At 41.3% G+C, this 21290-nt stretch overlaps 1 protein-coding gene across 3 annotated transcripts in view; it reads left to right on the forward strand.

The window, feature by feature from the left end:
- Positions 1-204: 204 nt before the first annotated feature.
- The window catches only part of PHACTR4 (phosphatase and actin regulator 4), a 74432-nt gene continuing 53346 nt past the window's right edge, over positions 205-21290 (forward strand). Inside the window, exons 1-2 of one of the 3 annotated variants that reach the window (XM_088790745.1) lie at positions 205-453; positions 17650-17703. In XM_088790745.1, coding sequence (XP_088646871.1) covers positions 17688-17703 — 16 coding nt within the window. In that variant the 5' untranslated portion in view covers positions 205-453; positions 17650-17687. The remainder of the gene's footprint in view (positions 454-17649; positions 17704-21290) is intronic. The other 2 variants (XM_088790743.1, XM_088790746.1) reach the window with 2 other exon arrangements.

A 21290-nucleotide genomic window follows, 5' to 3' on the forward strand; every position in this document is an offset into this window, starting at 1 on the left:
AAATTTGGCCACACAGGGGCTGCACAGTTCTCTAAAAGAGCACACTTAACATCACCTCCCTCCTTAGGACTTGCCTGGAGCTCTGTATATTGAACTCGGTCTTTCCAAGTCCAAAGACCTTTGTCCCCCGTGGTGCCAGGAAGACGGCCAAGTACTTTTACACTCGGGGTTCCAGCCGCGGGGCGGCGCATGCCCAGAGAGCCGGTGTGGGGCCGACCGCCCCGGGAGATTCCCGCCATTTTGTCCCGCCCAAGACACAGCTGGCACTGCTCGGGGACTACAAGTTCCGTAAGGCCCTGCGGCGGCACTTCCTACCCCTCTCTGTCTGGCCAGCTCCCTCTCACCCCCCTCCCGGGGCCCGAAGGCTCTGGCTGCCGCTGGCGGCCGGCGGGCCAAGTAGGATTTCCGGGGGAAACTACTGTGGAGGCTGAGGCGGCGGCTGCAGCGACCCGGGTGAGTTCGGCGAGCGAGGGAAAGTGAGCGAGAAGTGCGCGGGGTCGGACTGCAGGCGTCTCTTAGGCCAGGGCCACGTTCTTGGCTCCGCCAGGGGGTCGCGGTCAAGGGGAGGGAAATGGCTTGGGCCGCGGTCTCTTAGGGCCAGGGCGGGGCGGGCCGGGGCCGACGCCTCCTCCTCCGCCCTCCCACAACGGTCCGGCGGCTGCTTCTCAACCTGCAGCGCGCCCGGTGCAGGCTCGCCTTCTCCGCCCCCGGCGGCTTGGCGGGGCTCTTTTGTCTGGGCTGCTTTGCACCCCTTTGTGCTCGTGCGTGGAGTCGCCTCCTCCGGGGAGCCCTCCGGGCCAGTCCTTGACGGGGACCTGTCCCTGGGGATCCGGTTACCGTAACCGGATCGGATCAAAGTCCATTTTTCAAAACCATCGTGCCTCAGACCTCTGCATCCCGGCTGTGCCGAGCGGAAGCTTCGGTCCCAGGCAGAGGGAGACGGAATTTCTGTTGAAAACCTCTAAGTTATTGTCTAACTCTTAAACTTCAGTCCCAGGCAGCTCCAGGGCACGAATCTCCAGGCGTTTTTCTCGGTAGGGGGATGGGCCTTTGGCAAAGAAGTGAGTCCCACTCCCCAGGAAACGGAGAAGGGATCGAATTTGCTGCGATGTTTGTATGGGGCGCAGCTGTGATCGGGGAACCCAAGAACCAATGCGATAGGCAGAATGGTAGCGCACGTCTCGAATCTCGGAGGAGAGAAAGTGATTTATAGGTCACAGCGAGCAGCCTGTTCATTCATTGCATGCAGAAAAAGACTAAAGCACTTCATCCAGCCGCCCGGTTCCTCACCGCCCGCCCCCCTCAAATCCTTTTCTTACTTCTCCTGCTTAAAACCAAAAGTCGAAAGAAAACGCTCTTTAATAGAAGGATCTGCTTTATAGAGAGACATCAGAAACTTGGTAGCGTCTAGAAAGCAACAGAAAGGACTAGTTCACCAAGTAATAGGAATGAATCAGGATTGCAAGAGGAGAGAGAGATTCTTACTGCAACCGGTGACTTGTGTGGATTTGATCAAATTTTGTTAGATAGTGGTAACTTTAAGTATGTCCCGTTGGAAGACTAAATTGCTAGATATCCAGCTGAAGATCATGCTTTATAAAGGCCATTGCAAATATTCGTTTTGAAAAATAGATTTAGTATTTCAAGTCTGAAATGAGAACAACCAGGACACCTTTACGTGAATCAGGGATGGTTATAGAGGTTATATAGATTAAATTCCAACCTTTGCCAAATAGGCAAATAAAGCCCTTTGTACTTTATTACTTTGATATTTCATCATGGAAGTGATTTACTCTGAGAATCCCAGATTGTGTTAGTAATATTGTATAGGGATAGAGGTCTTGAATGAAATTGTTCAATTTTTAATCCGTCAGTGAGTGGGGATTGTTTGTGTTTTCCTGGCTATGCTTTGAAGAAAGCATCCACAGAATTATTTTAGTAGTTTTAAAAATAATCTAAGGAACAGCAGTTGCTAATGACTGGCTGTTACTTATTTCTTCACACGTGACAATGCTATCAGTGTTATTTTTTGAAAACAGCTCATATACGTTATGTAATTTGATTCTCACTACAATTCTGTGAGGTGGTTCTTTCATTTTATGGCTGATAAATCTTAAATTTACAGCCTCTAAAATGTTCTGTGACTTGCCAAGGTCACAGAATTAACCTAGATAGGAAACAGTAAACCATATTTCAAGTCCACTGCTCTTTCCATTACCTCACACCTATTGCAGTTACACATTGTACCACCAACGCCTGTGATTTACTGAAATTTAAATATTGGAGAGAAATTATGAAAATATTTTCCAATCAGAGCAAACTGATTTATAAGGAACTGGAATTTCTAAAATTGTAAACAGTGTCGTTCTGAACCATAAGTCGTACTGAATGTTGGTCCCATTACCTTGTCTTAATGGTATGCGGTGATTACTTTGTAGCTAGTCAGAATGGCAATTTTATGGATCCCTCGGAGTGGAAGGGTGGTGAGTTCCTGGACTGAGGTTTTGACTAATCTTTGCTTAAAGGTTTATTAAGAAATATATTGGAGAACATATATACAGCAGCTTTGGCTGCTGGAACTAACCCTGAAAAAAGAACTGAAATTCAGATACTTTTCTAGCCAAAGAGTCAAGTCTCAAGAAAATGCTTTCTTTAGTTTTTGCTTTTAATAAAAACTTTTAATCAGTTTCAAACCTGCAGTTTTAAGGCTTGGATTTATGTCAGAACATGCCATGAATGTGACATCAGAAATAGAAACCCACTTCACCTCCCTTAAATTCTTCTTAGGTAAAATGCATAACATACCAATGGAATTGAGTCAATATAATCTAGCCTTTCTCACTAGTAGAAGCCTGTTTTAAATTTCTCTGTTATTATGCCATCATAATGGGAAGGAACTTTTTTCCCTGGTGTTTTTTGCTGCTGGTCTTATTTCCAAATTAATTCATTCAGTCAAATATTTATTGACAGCCTGTTGTGTTCTAAGTACTGTTGTAGACCAACCCTGAGGACAAAGCAGTGAAAACAAAAGAAGTCTTTTCCCTTTTGAGGTTTATAGACAGATTAGGGGTGGGGTGAAAGAGGGAGGAGTCAGACTGTAAATAAGTACTAAATAAGTACAGTCCTCGCTTATTTACTGTGCGTCTTTGAGGGGTAACCTCTTTGAACTTTAGTTTTGTCATCTTTAACATGGGGATGATGATTCCCGCTCTACCTAGCTTGTGCAATTGTTTCTAGAAGCTGGTAGGCTAAGTATTTGGTTGAATTATGCCCTTCAAATTCCTGCAGTAAGTTGCTGTTGCTACTGTTAGAAAACGGAAAGAAGCATTGGAAGAAAATTATTTATAAAGAACGAAACAGAAAATGGATGGATTCTCTGGTCGAAGAGAAGCTGATGTCCCATTGTAAACTGTTCTGTGACTATTAGTCATGTCTTCACATGGGCTACCATAACCCCTTATGTAGACCTTTTTTATAGCACTTACCAAATAAGACCATTATATTTGTTCTATATCATCACAGTTAACTCTCATGGCAGGGACATCACAGTTAACTCTCATGGCAGGGACTGTGTGCTAGTCTGCATCCTTACTGCTTGGCACACAGCTCCAGGTATTTCCTTGGGACTTTATGTTGAATAAGTGAATGAATAACAAAAGTAAGCAGGAGCAGTTGTGGAGAATATCAGCACACAAATGCAATGGCAAAAATGGTTCTTTTCAGATTTTTTTTTTTTTCTTTCCCATTGTGTGTTAGGATGTGGGTTATGTTCTGGCGGTACAAAAATGTGAAGGTATATAGATTCTGCCTTGAAAAGCTTACAACATGACAACACCTAACAGAATGGTGAGTGTTAAATAGAGGTGTGTTAGATGGGTAAGGGACTGAATGATTCTATTTTGGTAGACAGTGAAGGGGATTACAGAGGAAGTGATTTTGGAGCTCATTCTTGAGGGATGAGTAAGAATTCACTGGGTAGACCAGTTACTATTAAGGTTGATCTAGCCAGAGGGAGCAGTGTGAGAGTAGGAATGGAAATGCGAAGGTGTAAGGTGTGTGTCTGGGGGAGTGAGTAGTCTGGTATGGATAGACGGTATCAGTTTGGTGTTTTATTTTAAAGATTTTATTGGGGAAGGGGAACAGGACTTATTGGGGAACAGTGTGTACTTCCAGGCCTTTTTTCCAAGTCAAGTTGTCCTTTCAGTCCTAGTTGTGGAGGGCGCAGCTCAGCTCCAGGTCCAGTTGCCATTGCTAGTTGCAGGGGGTGCAGCCCACCATCCCTTGCGGGAGTCCAGGAATCAAACTGGCAACCTTGTGGTTGAGAGGATGCGCTCCAACCAGCTGAGCCATCCAGGAGTCAGCTCAGCTCAAGGTGCCCTGTTAAATTTTAGTTGCAGGGGGCGGAGCCCACTGGCCCATGTGGGAATCGAACTGGCAGCCTTCGGAGTTAGGAGCATGGAGCTCTAACCGCCTCAGCCACTGGGCCGGCCCCATCAGTTGGTTTTTAACATTTTGTGGTTCAGATACCCTTTCTAGAAATTTTGAGAAGAGCAATAGATTTTCAGCCCAGAAAACTGCAAATAAGCAAATATTCACATAAATTTAGAAAGTTATGAAATACTTAGGGGTCTCTGGACCGCTGCTGGGGTTGAGCAGCTGAAGAGTTACAGTGGCTGGTGGAAGGAAAGGTTGATGGCTGGGTGCTGAGAAGCATTCAAAATGCTTTGCAGTTCAGGCTTTTTGTTTAGGGACTTGCTAAACCATCAAAGATTTTTAAGCATGTAATTGACAATCTGATCTGTTTTGAAAGGGAATTGCTTGCTATCTTCAGGGTAGGTTAGAGGGTTTAGGAGAGATGTTTAGAAAGTAAGTGCTAAAAAGGCAGGATTGAGGGCCTTTTTTTAAATTTTGTTTTTGATTTTTAAAGGATGGGAGAGATTTGGCTTGTTTGAAGTAAAGGAAAAGGAGCTAGCAGAGAGTCAGATATTGAGAGGCACCAGAGAAAAGGGAGATAATAAAGAAGCCTTGGGAGGAATTAGACTCTAAAGGAGAGGTGAGCCTTGAAAAGCAAACGTGAAGAAAGGAAGGGAGAGGCTGGAGATGGAAGTGCTGGAGATGGAAATTGAAGTTGGAGTAGTTCCTGTGTATTCTGTACCCAGACACCGAGCTATGTACTTTTCTATATGTTATTTCATACAGTTTTACAAAAATTCTCTAGAGTGGGTGGGCATTCCTATTTGACAGTTGAAGAAATTATCACTCAGAGAGATTAACTAAATGCTCCAAAGGCACTGAACAAATATCGGAAGAGATCTGGAATCCAGATGTATTTGGACTCCAAAGCTCAGGATCATAATTTCTGCCTTATAGAGAGTGTTTTAATATCTGATGACCTCTTTCTTTATCTTCCTTTCTGAAACAACTGGTTGGGTTATCTGCAGCATGATAAAAGGAGAGAGTGGGCTAGACAACTTCAGAGAGTGTTGAAAGTTTGGAATAGCAGTTGTCTAAACGATACGGGAGCCAACCAGAGATGAGTAAAAGGGCTGCTGAACAGCAGTTAGCACCCAGCTGAAGTCAGACACAGATTACCCAGTAGTCTACCCATTCGGTCTCCTACAGTCTCAGTAAGACAGTGTTTCTTGAATATTGTTGATGTGGGCCTTGGAAGACACACTATACTGTAAGAGAAGGTGCTGCTGCCACCGTCTCTGAGCAAAGTCACAAGGCGTGTGCTTCAATTTTGTCATCTGTTAAAAGGGTCTGCATTACTTGATCTCTCAAATCTAGGATTTTATGATTTACAACCAAAAACATTCCAGGGGGTTTTAGGAGAGGGAGTGTGTTCAGTGGCTGTTAGATTTTTTTGGGGGCGAGATGGTTGAAATTATATAACTTTTAGATTCAAGCTTGGTTTTCAGTTTAACTTCTCTATTATATTTAAAGCACCAGGTGTTTGTTTTGACAATCTGAAAGTTCTGACGTAGTTACTGTGTATGATGGATGGACTTACTTACCTTTGGACTTACTTACCTGGGTTTTAGTTCCAGGTCTGTCCCTTCCTAGCTGTGAATATCCAAGTCAGCTAACCTCTTTAAACTTGAGTTTCCTCATTTATAAAATTGGGATAGTAAACTTTTCTTTAGAGGTGTCAGATGAGCTAATGGATGTCGGAGGTCTTTGTAAACTATATATAGTGTTTAATAACGTGAAAAGTTATTGTACCTGGCAAAGGAAACGGGGGCCGTACTGTGGTCAGTGCTGTACCAGGGAGACAGCACAGGTATAGAGTGTGTCCTTCCATTCTAGGGTACTGAGTGGTAAGGGAAACCTCTGGGTGTGAACTGTCAGTGCACTGAAATTTAGAAATGTATTTGTAGCGTATAATGTTGCGGGGTGTTTTGTCACGTATACATTTAAAATAGAATCTAATCTTGAATCAAATCTGTGACTTAAAAAAAACTTCCATTGTTGAAGATTCTCTACATTTATCCTCTCAGGTATGAACTTGTTAGCCCAGTTTCCAGCAGTAGTTTTTAGATAGATGTTGACTGTTTTAGTTAAGGGTCGGTGACAATTTTATGATTGTCTGACCAAACGTTAGTGCATTGCTTGGTTTGTTAGTTTCCTTTATGGGTGGCTCATTCTGATGGAACTCAACATGTTTAATCTCTTAGGGATCCCTCGTGGTAACTTCACCCTACACATGCCATCCAGCTGCTAACCAGAGTACTTGACCCTGCCCACCCCGTGGCTTACTCTCTTCTTAGCACTTTGGTTGGCAACACAGTGTCAGAAATTGGTATAAAGGAGTAATGATTCATCCTTTCTTTGAGTGATCCCAAAGCACTTTGTCCATATCTCGGCAGAGTACTTTTCCCTGTGTAGTTTACCTCTTTATTCTCCCTACTAAAGAGTACCTATACAAGTATATGAAAATACACTGAATTAAAGATTCCTATGTTGTTGGTTTCAACTTGTTTAACCATTACAGATGGTAAACAGTTATTACAAATAATGCTGCCACCATAGGTCTTTGTGCATGTAATGTTTTCCTTTTAATATGAAATCACTGGATCAGCAGGTATGAGCATTTATATAGTGCTTTATTGGTTTTACCAAATTGCCAATATCATCAATACTTTAATTTTCAGTGCTACGAACAGTTTACAATACTTGTTTATTCACAACCAACCTTCCTAATAATGGATTTTAATATTTTAAAAATATTTCCAGGGGGTGGCCGGTTAGCTCTGTAGGTTAGAGCATGGTGCTCTAATAAAAAGGTTGCCAGTTAGATCCCCACATGGGCCACTGTGAGCTGCACCCTCCACAACTAGCTTGAAACAACTACTTGATTTGAAGCTGATGGGTCTTGGAAAAACACACATAGTATAAATAAGAGTTTTTTAAAAATCCAGTTTGATAGTACTGCATAATTATTGTCTTAACATTTTAATTAAGAAAGTCAAACAATTTTTCATGTGACTGTAAATTCTGTTCTTGTTTATCGCTCATTTGTTTGGGTCTTTATGGTCTTAGTTTTTGTTTGTTTGTTTTGTTTTTTAGATTTTATTGGGGAAGGGGAACAGCACTTTATTGAGGAACAGTGTGTACTTCCAGGACTTTTTCGAAGTTAAGTTGTCCTTTCAATCTTAGTTGTGGAGGGCGCCGTTCAGCTCCAGGTCCAGTTGCCGTTGTTAGTTTCAGGGGGCGCAGCCCACCATCCTTGTGGGAGTCGAAACCGGCAACCTTGTGGTTGAGAGCCCACTGGCCCATGTGGGAATCCAACCGGCAGCCTTCGGAGTTAGGAGCATGGAGCTCCAACCGCCTGAGCCACAGGGCTGGCTGGCCCTAATATAAAATAATATTGAATGTCAGCTGTAATTGAAAAATTTTAAAAGGGGAGTAGAAAGGTGAAGGGGATTAAGAGGTTCAAATTTCCAGGTATAAAACAAATAAGTCACGGGGATGTAATGTACAGCATGCAGCATGATACGGTGTCAGATGGTTGTTGGACTTAGGTGATCACTTCTTTAGGTCTATAAATGTTGAATAACTATGGTGTACACCTGAAACTAATATAATATTGTATGTTAGCTATATTTTAATAAAAATCTTTTTAAAAATATTTGATATATCACTGAATACTGTAGCTTTTAAAAGTATGTTTTGTTTTAGAGGAATTTCGCAGAATGTGATGTACCGGGGTGCCAAAAAAATGTATACACATGACTTGGTTTCATCTTTTGTTATCAATATATATGGAGTATTACAATTTTAATATAGTTTTTTCCTTTCTAAAATGGGTATACATTTTTTGGCACCCTCTGTATGTAATGCCAGAAAGAAAGAGCTACATTTTTCTGTGTGTAGATTTTGTCATTCTCACTGATGGTGAACTGCCTTTTGCTGAGATCTGTATTTCCTGAAAGTAATGTTCTTTATAACTCACTACTGATGTTTCCTGAGTACTTTTGCTTATCCAAGAGCCACACCTCTATTTTAAAGAGATGATTCATGCCTCAGTGGTAACAGAAGGAACATGTTTAACTAGGAGGTGGAGGTCACAGTACTCCTTGAAAGGGAAAATTAGTCCCGTTTTTATGTCTTTACCCTTAAGCAATATGTTAAATGTTGATTATTTGTGCCTAAAAGTAAGTTTTTTTAAGCATAACTTTTTTTGAGCAGACTTTTAAAGACATTTGTAAAACTCCATTTTTACTGAAAGCATGATTGTAACCTATAATGCTTTATTTATTTTCTTTGTGATAAGGCAAAAATCAAATGAAGTTATGAATTCATTCTTTCTATTTGTAGCTACCAAATTTCTGTGCAGAGTATTAACAAAAATAGTTCCAAAATAACAAATAAAGTTATTTTAGGGAACTGTAGAAGTTTTCTACAATTTTCCAATTTCCAGTCAAAAGGGTAGATTCTCTGGTGACAGGTAAAAATGGTACATGTAGATTACCATATTTATTCCTTATGTTAAGGTCGTAGCATGTGTCTGAACAATTGTAGGTCTCTCTGGAATTGCAGATGATACACTATTTGTTTCTTAATTTTGTTTATTTCTCTAATGATGTACTTATAAGTCAAGTCCAAGGAATAAATGGAAATAACACTTTAATTGCCGCTTTTTGCCAATGTAAATTGGTTTCATTACCTTGATAGTGTATTTTGATCAAGCTTAGATCACGATAGAGTCACAATCTACTTAGAGTTTTGTTTTGCAACTAAAATCAAGGAGTGGAGTGAGCTTATTAGCATTACCTAGAAGTCCAGTTCTACTTCTCATGTGATTAAAAAGGAAAAGGGGAACTCTTTCCTTTGCTACCTCTATTTCCATTATTATACATATCATATGGTTTTAATACTATTTGTTAACATGACCGTCTCTTCTCTACTAGTATTGCTTCTTAAGGATAAAACCATGAACTTACTTCATCTTTGTATGCTACCTAACATGGTACTGAGCATGTAATTGGCTCTTAATAGCTACTTGCTTAGCTGAACAGTTATTAAGCACCTGCTATGTACAGGCACAGTCCAGTTTTTCACTGTTTTAGTTTTTAACAAATATTTCATGCGATTCTCAGAACTCTTTGAAGGTGGGTATTCTTAATCTAACTTGAAGCCACAGGACAGGAGTTTAAATTATTCTGCAATATTATCTTTTGTAATTAAAATGACTTACCAGTTCTGTATGAGTGATTGATATTTAAAACCAACTTTTTCTGATTTGTTCAATGAGAGATAATCAGAGTTCTCTTAACCATCTACCCTGTAAATTTTCATTCTTTAGTTTTTTTTGGTTTTTTGTTTTTTTTTAAGATTTTATTGGGGAAGGGGAATAGGACTTTATTGGGGAACAGTGCGTCCTTCAAGGCCTTTTTTTTTTTTTTCCCAAGTCAAGTTGTCCTTTCAGTCTTAGTTGTGGAAGGCACAGCTCAGCTCCAGGTCCAGTTGCCATTGTTAGTTGCAGGGCGCACAGCCCACCATCCCTTGCGGGAGTCGAACCGGCAACCTTGTGGTTGAGAGGACGTGCTCCAACCAACTGAGCCATCCACAGCTCAGCGGCAGCTCAGCTCAAGGTGCCGTGTTCAATCTTAGTTGCAGGGGGCACTGCCCACCATCCATTGTGGGACTCGAGGAATTGAACCGGCATCCTTGTGGTTGAGAGCCCACTGGCCCATGTGGGAATCGAAATGGCAGCCTTCAGAGTTAGGAGCACGGAGCTCCAACCACCTGAGCCACCCGGCCGGCCCTCATTCTTTAGTTTTGCCTGAGTAAATATATTCACTTGTTGAGCTTTCTCAGGAGAGAAGGTTGTTTTGAAGAACCTGGGTCTAGTATTATGGCAGTAGCATGGAAAGGAATAGAATAGGCGGAAGGATAATCTTGAATAAAAGATTCTTGTCCATCAAAAGAATGACATGATGGTTGATTCATCTATGTTTGTACTTACAACTTGAGGCTATCTTGGACACTCAAAGCGAAACAAAGAATGAAGACTACTACTAGGGTGATTGAGACTAAAGAACCGTCTTTGCTTTTAATATCAGAAGTTACTAGTCTGTAGTGCATGCTTCTGCAGTTCCTTCACTGGATCGACCTCGCACAGTTAGTAAAGTTGCCGAACGGATGCCTGTACACATGAAGGGTTTTGCTCAAGCTGGGAACACCATAGATGCATTTCCCAATTCTCATGCGCTAATGTTAATACCACCAAGACTATGGCTACTGTTAGCAACAGCAGCATTAAATATCTGTTAGCTAAACTGTAGATGAAAGGTTTTAAGTATCGCAGATATAAAATAAAACTGAAATGATTTTTCTTATTATTTGTCTTAGATTTTATGGACATTGTCACAGCTACCAGTTAAGTGTGAACCAGACTGGCAAATGCTTCATATGCCTCTAAAATTTTATTTTTAAATCTTCTTGATATTAAAAAAACAGATGCTTTTGGTTAGGAGGTAAAAGCATTATAGTCAGTTGTCCTGTGTAAACCCGCTTGTGTTTATGTTGCCTGGCCCAGTACATCCCTGTGTTGATGAATGTCTGGTGTTTAGTTAAAAGCAGTTTATACAAAACAAGATTTTTAGCATTTGATTAAGTAACTTAGCTAATTTGTTGTTTGGCTAGTTTCATTTGTAATTTGTAATAAAAAATTGACCAATATATTTCCTTACCCTTTTCTAAATTTGCAGTCAGAAGGGAACTTGGAGGGGATTTGTTAGAATTTGGAGGTGGGGGTGGAGGGTACAGAAAAGTGTTGGGAAGTGGATGACCAGCACACAGGCCTTAACGAAAAGGGTGACGTCTGAGGTCTTGACTGCCTTTTCTCCCTCCTGGTCCTACCAATTTTTTTTACGGTGGCAGCAACTTTCTAGTTTTTGCAAACTGAGATGTACCCATTCACCTATCAGGGTTTGCCACTTTTTCTAGAAATGCCCTGCTGTCAGCATCTGTTTATAATCTAGTTGAATTTTTACATGGTCTTAAAAAACCATTTGGCAGTTTAGCTGGTGAAACATCTTCTAAGAACAAATTAGACTAGTGGCTGTACTTTTTCTTTCCTTAAAGTATTTTAGATCCGCAGTTGGGAATCTGCACATAAAGAGGATTGACTTAAGTTATGTGCTGATTTTCGGTTGCACAGGCAGTTGGTGCCTCTAAGCCCTTGCACTGTTCGGGGGTGAACTGTCTTTGGCCCCTTCCACCCTGGAAAGCTGGACAGTTTATTCTGAAAGGAATAGGGACATATTCTGCGTGTAGGTTTGCCTTGCCTGCCCTTAGGGCTGTGCAGTGAGCACTAAATGAGAATTTAGGAAATGTTTAATCTAGTAAGCATCATCCCACCACACAGCATTTCAGGACAGGGGACCGCCTCTGTAATCAGTGCAGGAGAGGGTCTGGGGCCATGGGATCTGTGGTGGCATCAGATGCAGCAGCATCCAGAAGATGCTAAGCTGAAAGAGGACTAGAGCAGCCTGATGAAAGCACAGCTGAAGCACCCACTCAGTGTAGTGTTTTATGACAAAACAGTGCCATCCTTCAGATGTAATGTATGCAGTCAGCTTGCCATCAAATGGCTGGTTGGCTTCCTTAAACGTTTGTGTCATAGTGAGAGCTTAGCGTTTGTCTCTGCTGCTGGCCATTGGACTTTTGGTGGCAACAGAAGCATCCTTGGTCAGTGGGAATTCACACTGTTGTCCGTGCATAGTGTATATGTATCTCTGTCACCATGCCACCTTCTTTCATGTGCCCATTGTGTCAGCACCGGGATGCTATGACAAGAGATGGCTGATGTCAACTGCTTGAATCACGGTCTGCTTGGTTGTTCAGTGCCTAACGTGTGATAGAAAGATCTCCAGATGTATCTACTCCTATGTCCTACACGCTTCTCCCCTAAGACCTCCTTGCTCCAGTTTGCTAGTCTTTCTCTTCTGTCCCCTGAGCAGTGCGTCAGGATGTTGGTCTATGAGTCTGCTTGTGTTCTAACCTCAAACCACTCCTTTGTCCACACAAAGAAGCTAATCAGCTGTACTGCCTGAAGCTCTGCTCACGGGGAGAGCTTTGCTTTACCACTGTCCGTCAGTGCCACCCCCTGTGGAAGGCTGTAGTGCAGCCACGACAGTTTTGACTTGTATCCACTTACAGTCACCTGTGGAAGAGGTGAGGTGGTTTTTTTCCCTTTGTCAGCTGGCTGTAAGGGTTCCCATATGGCCAGAGGTATATGCTGAGGGGGTGGCACCTGTGCAACAGTGGCGGATGATACGAGGGTTTGGCCTTTCTGCTGATGCTTGTGACTTCTGGTCCTACTCGTGCTCGACACTGGATGTATCACTTTCATCTTGTGCTGGATTGGTGCTGGGTCTACGCAACCTGACAACTCAGTGAGTGTCACAGAACCCAGGTCGTGATGACGGGCGATTCTGGATAAATGGTCACTTGGTGTCCCATAGTCAGATGTTCCATATCTACTAGGACCTAGTAGCATGCCGGGAGTTGTTTGCCAAAGGCGTACAGTTTTCCCCTGCAAATGGCACTGCCTTGTTTCAGAACCCCAGGGGTCTGTGTGGTGATTCTCCCACGGGGCTTGCCATAATACCACAGGATCTGCCAGATTATTTGCATCACCAACTAGACAGCAGAGCCCTTGCCTCTTCTGGGCGACTCTCAAAAGTGACAACTTTTTGTGTCACTCGGTATAAACGCCAGAGAGATGTTCTCAGGTGTTGCGCTTCCTTCTTAATGGTGGGAGATGCAAGATGGTTATTCACTTGGATGCCTTTACTTGGATGGCATATCTTATCGTGCCCCTGACTATTGGGCCTATAAACATTTCACTGATATGATTGGTATCTGAATCTTTGTAGCATTTACCTCTCACCCTGTGGAGGGCATGTGTCCTGGCAAGGCCTTCAACCTACCGTCCACCTCTTGCTGATCTGGGCCAATTAGCACAATGTTACGAATATAGAGGGTCGGTGTGATGTTCTTCAGGGAGTTGAGATCCCTGTCTCTCAGGATTATATTATGTGAGAGGGCAGCAAAATTGACACATAGTCCTGTGAATGTATGCTGTAATCCATTCTATGTGATTGCGAATGGTTTCTGATCCTATTTTCTTATAGGATTGAAGGAAAAAAGAGCTTATTCCTCCAATCCGTAACTGCATACTATGCTCCTGGGGCTGTGTTATCTGCCCCAGCAAAGATACCACATCTGGCATCTCTGGTCTCCTAGGGTCAAACGGGCAGCTGCAGTTGTGGCTACTGTTAGGTTGAGTCTGTGGTAATCTGCCTTCCTCCAGGATTTGTCTGGTCTCTGCAGTGACCACACTGGTAAATCCTGCGTCCTCTAGGAGTGTAGCACTAATTTCTGTCATCGTCCCTCCCTCGCCCCTGGGATACAATATTGCTTTATTTTGTATTTATTATCTTGGCAGGTGAGGCAGGGCAGATTTTAGGGGCTTCCCTCCACTTGGCCTTCCCCAGTGTGATAACTCTTATCCCACATGCCAAGCACTCAAAATGGAGGTTGCACTAATTTCCAAGCATGTCTATTTCAATTATACATTCAGGGACCAGGGAAATGACCACCAGGAGGGTCCACAGACCCAGCAGGCCCATTGTGAGCTGGATCTTGGCCAGGACTCAATTTATATCCTGGTCCTCATAAGTCCCTGATGACACTTCCAGACTCCAGGTGTCAATGTCAACCTGTCCTCAAAACGTTAGTGTTCCATTTCCCCAGTGTACAGTTACCCGAGTGAATGGCCATAAGCAGGGCTGACGACATAATCTGTGTGGCCAGTAATCCTGCATTGAGAGTGGGCGAGGGAACTGGGCCACCAAAAGTGCCACGGCACTCCCAGCCCAGGCAGGGAAAGGATGGCCGGGTGGGCACAGAGGGTGTGACCAAGAGCCCTGTCCTGGGAAAACGGGAGGAGGTGGACCGTGTGTGAGCTGAAGCTTCAGGCCCCCAGCACATGTTTCACTTTCCCCATCATACTTTACTTACAGAACACAAATTCACAGATAAAATTAAGACTTTCAAGACAGCAACTACAGAGCATTAAACTTGATGTGCAGGGACCTTCTGAGTGTGGAGTCCATGAGACCCATAGAGTATGGGTGGGTCTCTTAGAGCCGTAGGTTTCTTAGGGAATTGTTACACTTGGCTTTGGTGTTACCGGTTCCTTTCTCCTGGGTACTTGGCCTTTAGGCAGTGGGTTCAGATCTGAACTGGCTCAGGTTTCGAAACTGGGTATGGGGTTCTGATTTTTTATTGGGATGACCACCCTTAGAGTCTTGATTTCTTCTATCCTTGATTTCTTTTGATGTTAACTGTGGACAAAAAAGGGGCACTGTGATAAATCTAATGGAAAGGAACCTCACAAGGTGATCTGACCATAAATTCCTAACAGGGCAGGTCATGGCGGGTAGTCACACCGGGGCCTGTAACTTCTTTAGTGAAAGGTTTAAGCCAGCCCCGTCCATTGTTCTTGTGCATCTAGGTTAGCACACCTCTGAAATGTAGAAGTAACCCTCTTTTCCAGACCCCTGAAAGAGAGCACGGAATCTTGTTAACTATCCTGTAATCCAGTCCCTGTCTTGCTCTCCTACCTTTATGAAATCTTTCTTACATTCTCTCCTTAATTCAACTGCATAAAAGAAACTGCAAACTCATTCTCTGGAACATTGGAGATCTTGCTTCCCAGCCATTTGTCATCAGTTGGGCTCAAATAAATTCTTTTAAAAAATTTTCTACAGGTGTGGACGTCCTTATGTTGGCATTACATAGAGAAAACTGCTCTTATTGGCTGCTTGTCATTTTGCTTCTAGTGGTATCGTGTTTTATGAGCTATCTCCATAAATCTGTGAGTCAGGTCCCTTGGACTGTCACTGACTTTGCTGGTCTTTATGGTAGTAATTGTGTCCGTCTGGTTAACAGTTACATACTGCAGACTGGTCTGCGTTTCAGGGTCCTGTCATCCGTGAGGTTAGTTGTGTAACAACCTCTACTGTGGAGGAGAACAGCTATTAAACTTAATATCACTGGTGCCTTCTCCCTGGCACCTTCCTTATGACAGCCTCCGACCATTCCAAGGAACAGAACCATTTGGTAGGTTTTCTGAGCACTTCAACAAGCTGACTTAATCCCGGAGCCTTTTAATCCCTTCCTGCACTGTCTGCCACTGCAGTTTTGGCATTTGCTACTTAACACGGGCCATCACTTTCCAGCTTTTAGGAACCATCCTAGTGGTACATTCACACCATATCCTGAGGTTTTTGCCCGGGTGTGAAATCCTGTATCTCTTGAGCATGATCAGTTGCCTCTCCCTTTTCAATCTTATGTTCTGGTCCTCATGTTCAAGCACCTTCAGAATGCAGTCACTACTCCAGGACTCTGTCAGTCCATCTGGCTAGTCTTGCAGCTCCCTTAGGTTATGGGTCCTTTCTGACCTTATCAGGCACAGCACATCTGGGCAGGGTGATGCTGTGACTAATTGTAAGTTAAAGGCCTACTAACCAGGAGGCCTGCAGCTGTCAGATCCTGAGGGGGCATTCTTTTACTGAGCAGGGTGGGGAGGCCTCTGCATTTCTCACAGGAAGGCCCGGCTGCTTTTGTAGTTTCAAGGGGTTAAGGAGTATTTGGGTAGTTGAGATTTTGGAGGGATTTCAACTCAGTTGTCTCCATTTCACGTATTAGGGTTTCATTCTTTCCTAATCAGGGCCTTGACACTGGCATAGCATACCTCCTGGGCTGAGAAATAACCTTTGGAGCTGGGCTACTCTGATGATTAACTCCTGGGCCTGCCTGGTCTTCAGCTTTTTCTGTTCTGCTGCTGCCACAGAAAAGAGTTTGTTTCTTTCTGTGTTACCTAGGAGGCCCTGTGGCTTTCATATTTGACTTTCAATTGACTATTAATTATTCTTAGCTTTTTGTTATCTTTTTCTTTTTTTAAAACTAAATCTATTTTTTGTGCTCGCTTCGGCAGCACATATACTAAAACTAAGTCTATTTTTTTTAAACTTTAAAAGAAAATTTTTTAAAATGTGTTTTTCCAGAACCCATCAGCTCTAAGTCAAGTGGTTGTTTCAATCTAGTTGTGGAGGGTGCGGCTCCCAGTGGCCCATGTGGGGATTGAACCAGCAACCTTGTTAAGAGCACCGTGCTCTAACCAACTGAGCTAACTGGCCCCCCTGCCCTTAACTCTTCAAGTGCCTGATAAATCCAGTCAACTAGATTATTCCCTTCTACAGACAGACCAGCACTATTCACTACTGGTGAAAGTTTAAGAATTGGACCAGCACCTTGTGTCAGGGATTACCTGTGTTACACCTACCACCAGTGATGGAGGCCTCATTGCCATTTAGTCTCTGAACAGTTCTACTCTACAACCACATTATAGTCCCAATTTTCTCTGATCACATGTGGAACCCAGTGGTAGTAGGCTGTGTTTTCTGAAAAGCAGACTCTAAATTGGAGTTTGGTATTCAGACTATTTATTACGGAATGCTCTTGGGATCAAAACCATGAAAGAGACAGGAAGCAAGACTGGGCAGATTTGATACTTGTCTTGATTAAGGGTGAGGGAGGTTGGATTTCTATACTTAGTCGTATTTCTTTCAAAACATTTTTTTTTATTTTCGTATTTGAGGGTTTTAAATTTACAGCTTACTAAACCACCCTCCGGTATCTAAAATAACTTACTTTCTTTAAGCCTTCCTTCCAAGATATTCTCATATCCTTTTTCAGGTGTTTATGTGAGTTTCGGGGAGTGTTTTTTGTTTCTGTTTTTTTAACATAAAAATTTGTCTTTTCCCTTACACTCTAGTAAATTCAAAATGGGATTGGAAAGGGAACTTATTTGAGGAGACTGAGAATGACATATTTTAAAATGAAAATTGTCCTTAAATGTTTTATGATATTTTTATATTACAAATCTATTTCAACCCCCTTAAAATAAATCTCAGTTGGCAATGTTCTCACATAGTAAGTTGTACATTTCTATAATGTGTCAGGTTTAAACTATAATCACTGTTATTGAATTGGGTTTATTTCTTTGAAAACATAAAAGGTGATGGATTTCAGATTTAAATATATTCTTTACCCTTTTTTCTTTTTTAGAAACTATATCCCACCTCCCTAAACTGATTAGTAGTGGCATGGAAGATCCATTTGGTGAGTATCATTTACATTTTTCTTCGTAAATGATGTTTGTGTTTTATCCTCACCTCCATTAAACCTTTGACAGTAAATTAATTTTTTTCATGTTCAGTATGCTACTCTCTAGATTAGTGATTCTCAAACTTTTGATCTCAGGATCCCTTTATACTTTTCCTCCCCCCCACCCAGTCTGGTTCAAGCTGTTGTTTCTCAGTCTAGTTGTGTAGCACACAGCTCCCTGGCCCATGCTGGTATTATGAGCCTTGTGCTTCCCCGGCTGAGGCCGTCGGTCACCAGTTGTCTGTCAGCCACTCACAGCAGCTCTCGCCGGCTGCCGGCCACTCACACTGGCCACTGGCTGCTCATGGCAGCGCATGGGTAGCCCACAGTAGGCCATGCTGGCTGCCAGCCACTCCTGGCAACACACAGCAGCCCATGGCAGCACAGTAGCCTGCGGCAACCCACGGTAGCTCACGCCCTCTGGCTGCTCATGGCAGCCCAGCTCCAGGGAGAGCCGTTGTTCACAATCTTAGCTGTAGAGGGCGCAGCTCACTGGCCCATGTGGGAATCGAACCTGTGCTCCAACCACCTGAGCCACCGGGCTGGCCCCTTTTATACTCTTAAATATAACTGAGGGCCCCAGAGAGTTTCGTTTGTATGACTTATATGTGTTGGTAGTTACAATATTACAAATTAAAAGAGAAATTTTGAAAACATCAATTCATTTTAAAATAATGAACCCATTATATATTATATAAAGAACATTTTTAATGAAAAATAATTTCCAAAATAAACAAAAAAATTAGTGAGAAGAGTGGCATTGTTTTACATTTTTGCAAATCTTTTTAAGATCTGCTATAATAGAGGACAGCTGGATTCACATATCTGTTTCTACATTCAATCTGAATCTGTTGTGTTATCACATGTCATGTAATCTCTGGAAAATTGACTCTACAGCTGGAAGATAACGAGAGTGCAAAGGCAAATAACCTCTTTGTGTTATTATATTATAAAAATAATTCTAATCTTGCTGTTAGGGACCCCCACTGGTCTCTAGACCATGCTTTGAGAGCTGCTGCTCTAGAATGTTAATTACTTGAAGTAAAACAAAGAGCCATTTGGCAAGTTAAAATAAAATTTGAATTCTCTAACCACATGGTTAAGGGAATGTAAATCTCGATACATAAAGGTATTTTATCTATCTTTGTGACTAAAATGTCAGTTACTGTGTATTGACATTTTTCTATTGACTCTAATTTCAAAAAGAGATGCAATCTAGGATATGTAATAAAAAAAGCATATTATAGACTAGGAAGACTAGTTATGAAGTACTTCCCACGTAAAATATGCATCAGCAAAAAAGGAACCAGAAACAGTTTTCCTTGTTTAACCTCATCTGCATGTTGGAGGAAGATTTTCATTCAAGTATTTGGTGATGTTTTTACCAAGTGGGAAAAGTCTGAATCTCATTTTATGCCATTGAAACTTGAAGAAGTATAGTAAAAATGTTACCAAGTTTATTATATTCTACTGGTGCCCAATTACCACAGATGACTGAGGTTAGGAACTTTGCGTACATGTAGGATTAATCAGATTGTTCAGATTAATAGCTTTTGTCTTGGCTTTGAGAAGACTGCTCTTGAAAACCTTGCAAAATCAGAATTTATCTGATTTTAATGACCCTAAATGGTTTCTTTAGGACCTCCGCTTTTTTTTCCCCCCTGAAAGGTACTTTACATCAAGTTCATCAGTGAAATCCTTAGAGTGAACACTAGAGGGCAGTTGGGGCTTTATTCATAAATTTGTAGTTTAATTACCAAGTTAATTCTTGAGGGAATTATTTATGAACAATTTTGTAAATCGAGTTGATTGTAGTTGCCTGGTGACAAATCCTAAAGAACATGTCCATATGACAAATGAGAGTAATGTATGACAACTCCAAAGGTTTCTTACTAGAAACTTATTTTTTTCTCTCTGACCTCCTACCTCACCTAAGTATAACTTAAATTAAATTTAATCTAATTAAGTAAATGTATTATTACGCTAATTAGATTTAAATTAAATTAAATATAACTTAAATTTACTACAGAATAGCAAAGTGAGAGTTGTATGGAAGTTATAGTTGGCCAGTTGTCAATTGAAATGTGCTTTTGATCACTAACATGAGAAAAAGTTTGTGTTCTGTGGTAGTGAGTTTTTTTCCTCTTATACTTTAGATCTTGGAATTTTGAAATTAATTAACATTTATATTCATAATGTGGGTTTTAGAAAAAAATGGAAATTAATCATAGTTATATATTTAACAACCAGGCTCGTTGTCACCTCCATTTTTTCTTTAAATGTTATACTGATTTCTTTTTATTAGTTGCTTATAAAACATACGTATGATAAGAATTTGGTTTATTGAGTTATGGTCCACTCAATATCATTGGACAAAGAAAAGAATTCTGAATGTAAAATGAGTTTGTTTCTGAGAAGATGGAGTCCCTATAAATGGGGCAAGAATTTTTTTACAGTTAGGTTAGCTAACAGTTATGTAGATGTATTGAAAAAGAATTATGTTTGGTATTCTAAAAGTAAAACTGGGGAATTTTTGTCCATCAGGTTCTAGTGCGATCAACCTAAGGCCTCTAGGACCTTTTTTACATGGACAGATGTTTACACATTTTATTTTAAAATTTAACTTTTTTCATTTTAACGTTTGTTAATACCACCTCTGGTCTCATTAGAAAGCTCTTTAATTATTGGGAAACTGTCAAACTCACTCTTGTGGATAGGTTTTTGAAATTTTTAATTTTCTCTTGAAAACTTGACTTATATCACTGATAATGAGAACTGTCGGGTTTTGTTGTTTTCAGTTTTTAGTAACAGGCTCACTTCATTCAATTTTGAGAAAATATTTGTCAAATATCTAAGTATAAATAACATAGTTTGTCATTCAGTCTTTCGAGCAAAAATGGTATTTCATGAAAAAAATTGGTTAGTTCCACTTGCAACTCAGTCACACAAGTGCCTTTCCTGAAGGTAACCATTATATTAAGTACATGCTTTGTGCATACTTACCATTTCATCATGCAGATAATAAAAAGACATGTACCAAAGGGTTGAGAGTTATTAAAACTAATAATTTTTATATTTTTATTAAGGACATTCTTAGATTAAAGCTGGTTTTATTTTTAACTGCAATTACTGTGTTTTCCCGAAAATAAGACCTAATCGGAAAATAAGCCCTAACCGGAAAATAAGCCATAGCATGATTTTTCAGGATGACATCCCCTGAATATAAGCCCTAATGCGTCTGTTGGAGCAAGAATTAATATAAGACCGGTCTTATTTTCGGAAACACGGTATATAGTGAAAAATATGAGTCCTATTGCAGTTTGGTGGTGGTGCTGCCTTGCTTTGTGTTAAGGTACTAGTAGTTTTGCTCACCATTGCTTTTGGACCATCAGCACAAGTGTCAACACAGTGAAAAAGGCAAATAATTCTTTAATATGAGTAAGTATATAGTTGTACCTCTTGGACTCCTAAAGGATCTCAGGGATCCCCAGGAATTGATGGACCATACTTGCTTCAGTTTCCTGAGGTTCACAGGGTTTCTT

This window comes from Rhinolophus sinicus, chromosome 14 (genome assembly GCF_057876585.1).
Source record: "Rhinolophus sinicus isolate RSI-liver-muscle chromosome 14, RSI-T2T, whole genome shotgun sequence".
Classification (NCBI taxonomy): Eukaryota; Metazoa; Chordata; class Mammalia; order Chiroptera; family Rhinolophidae; genus Rhinolophus; species Rhinolophus sinicus.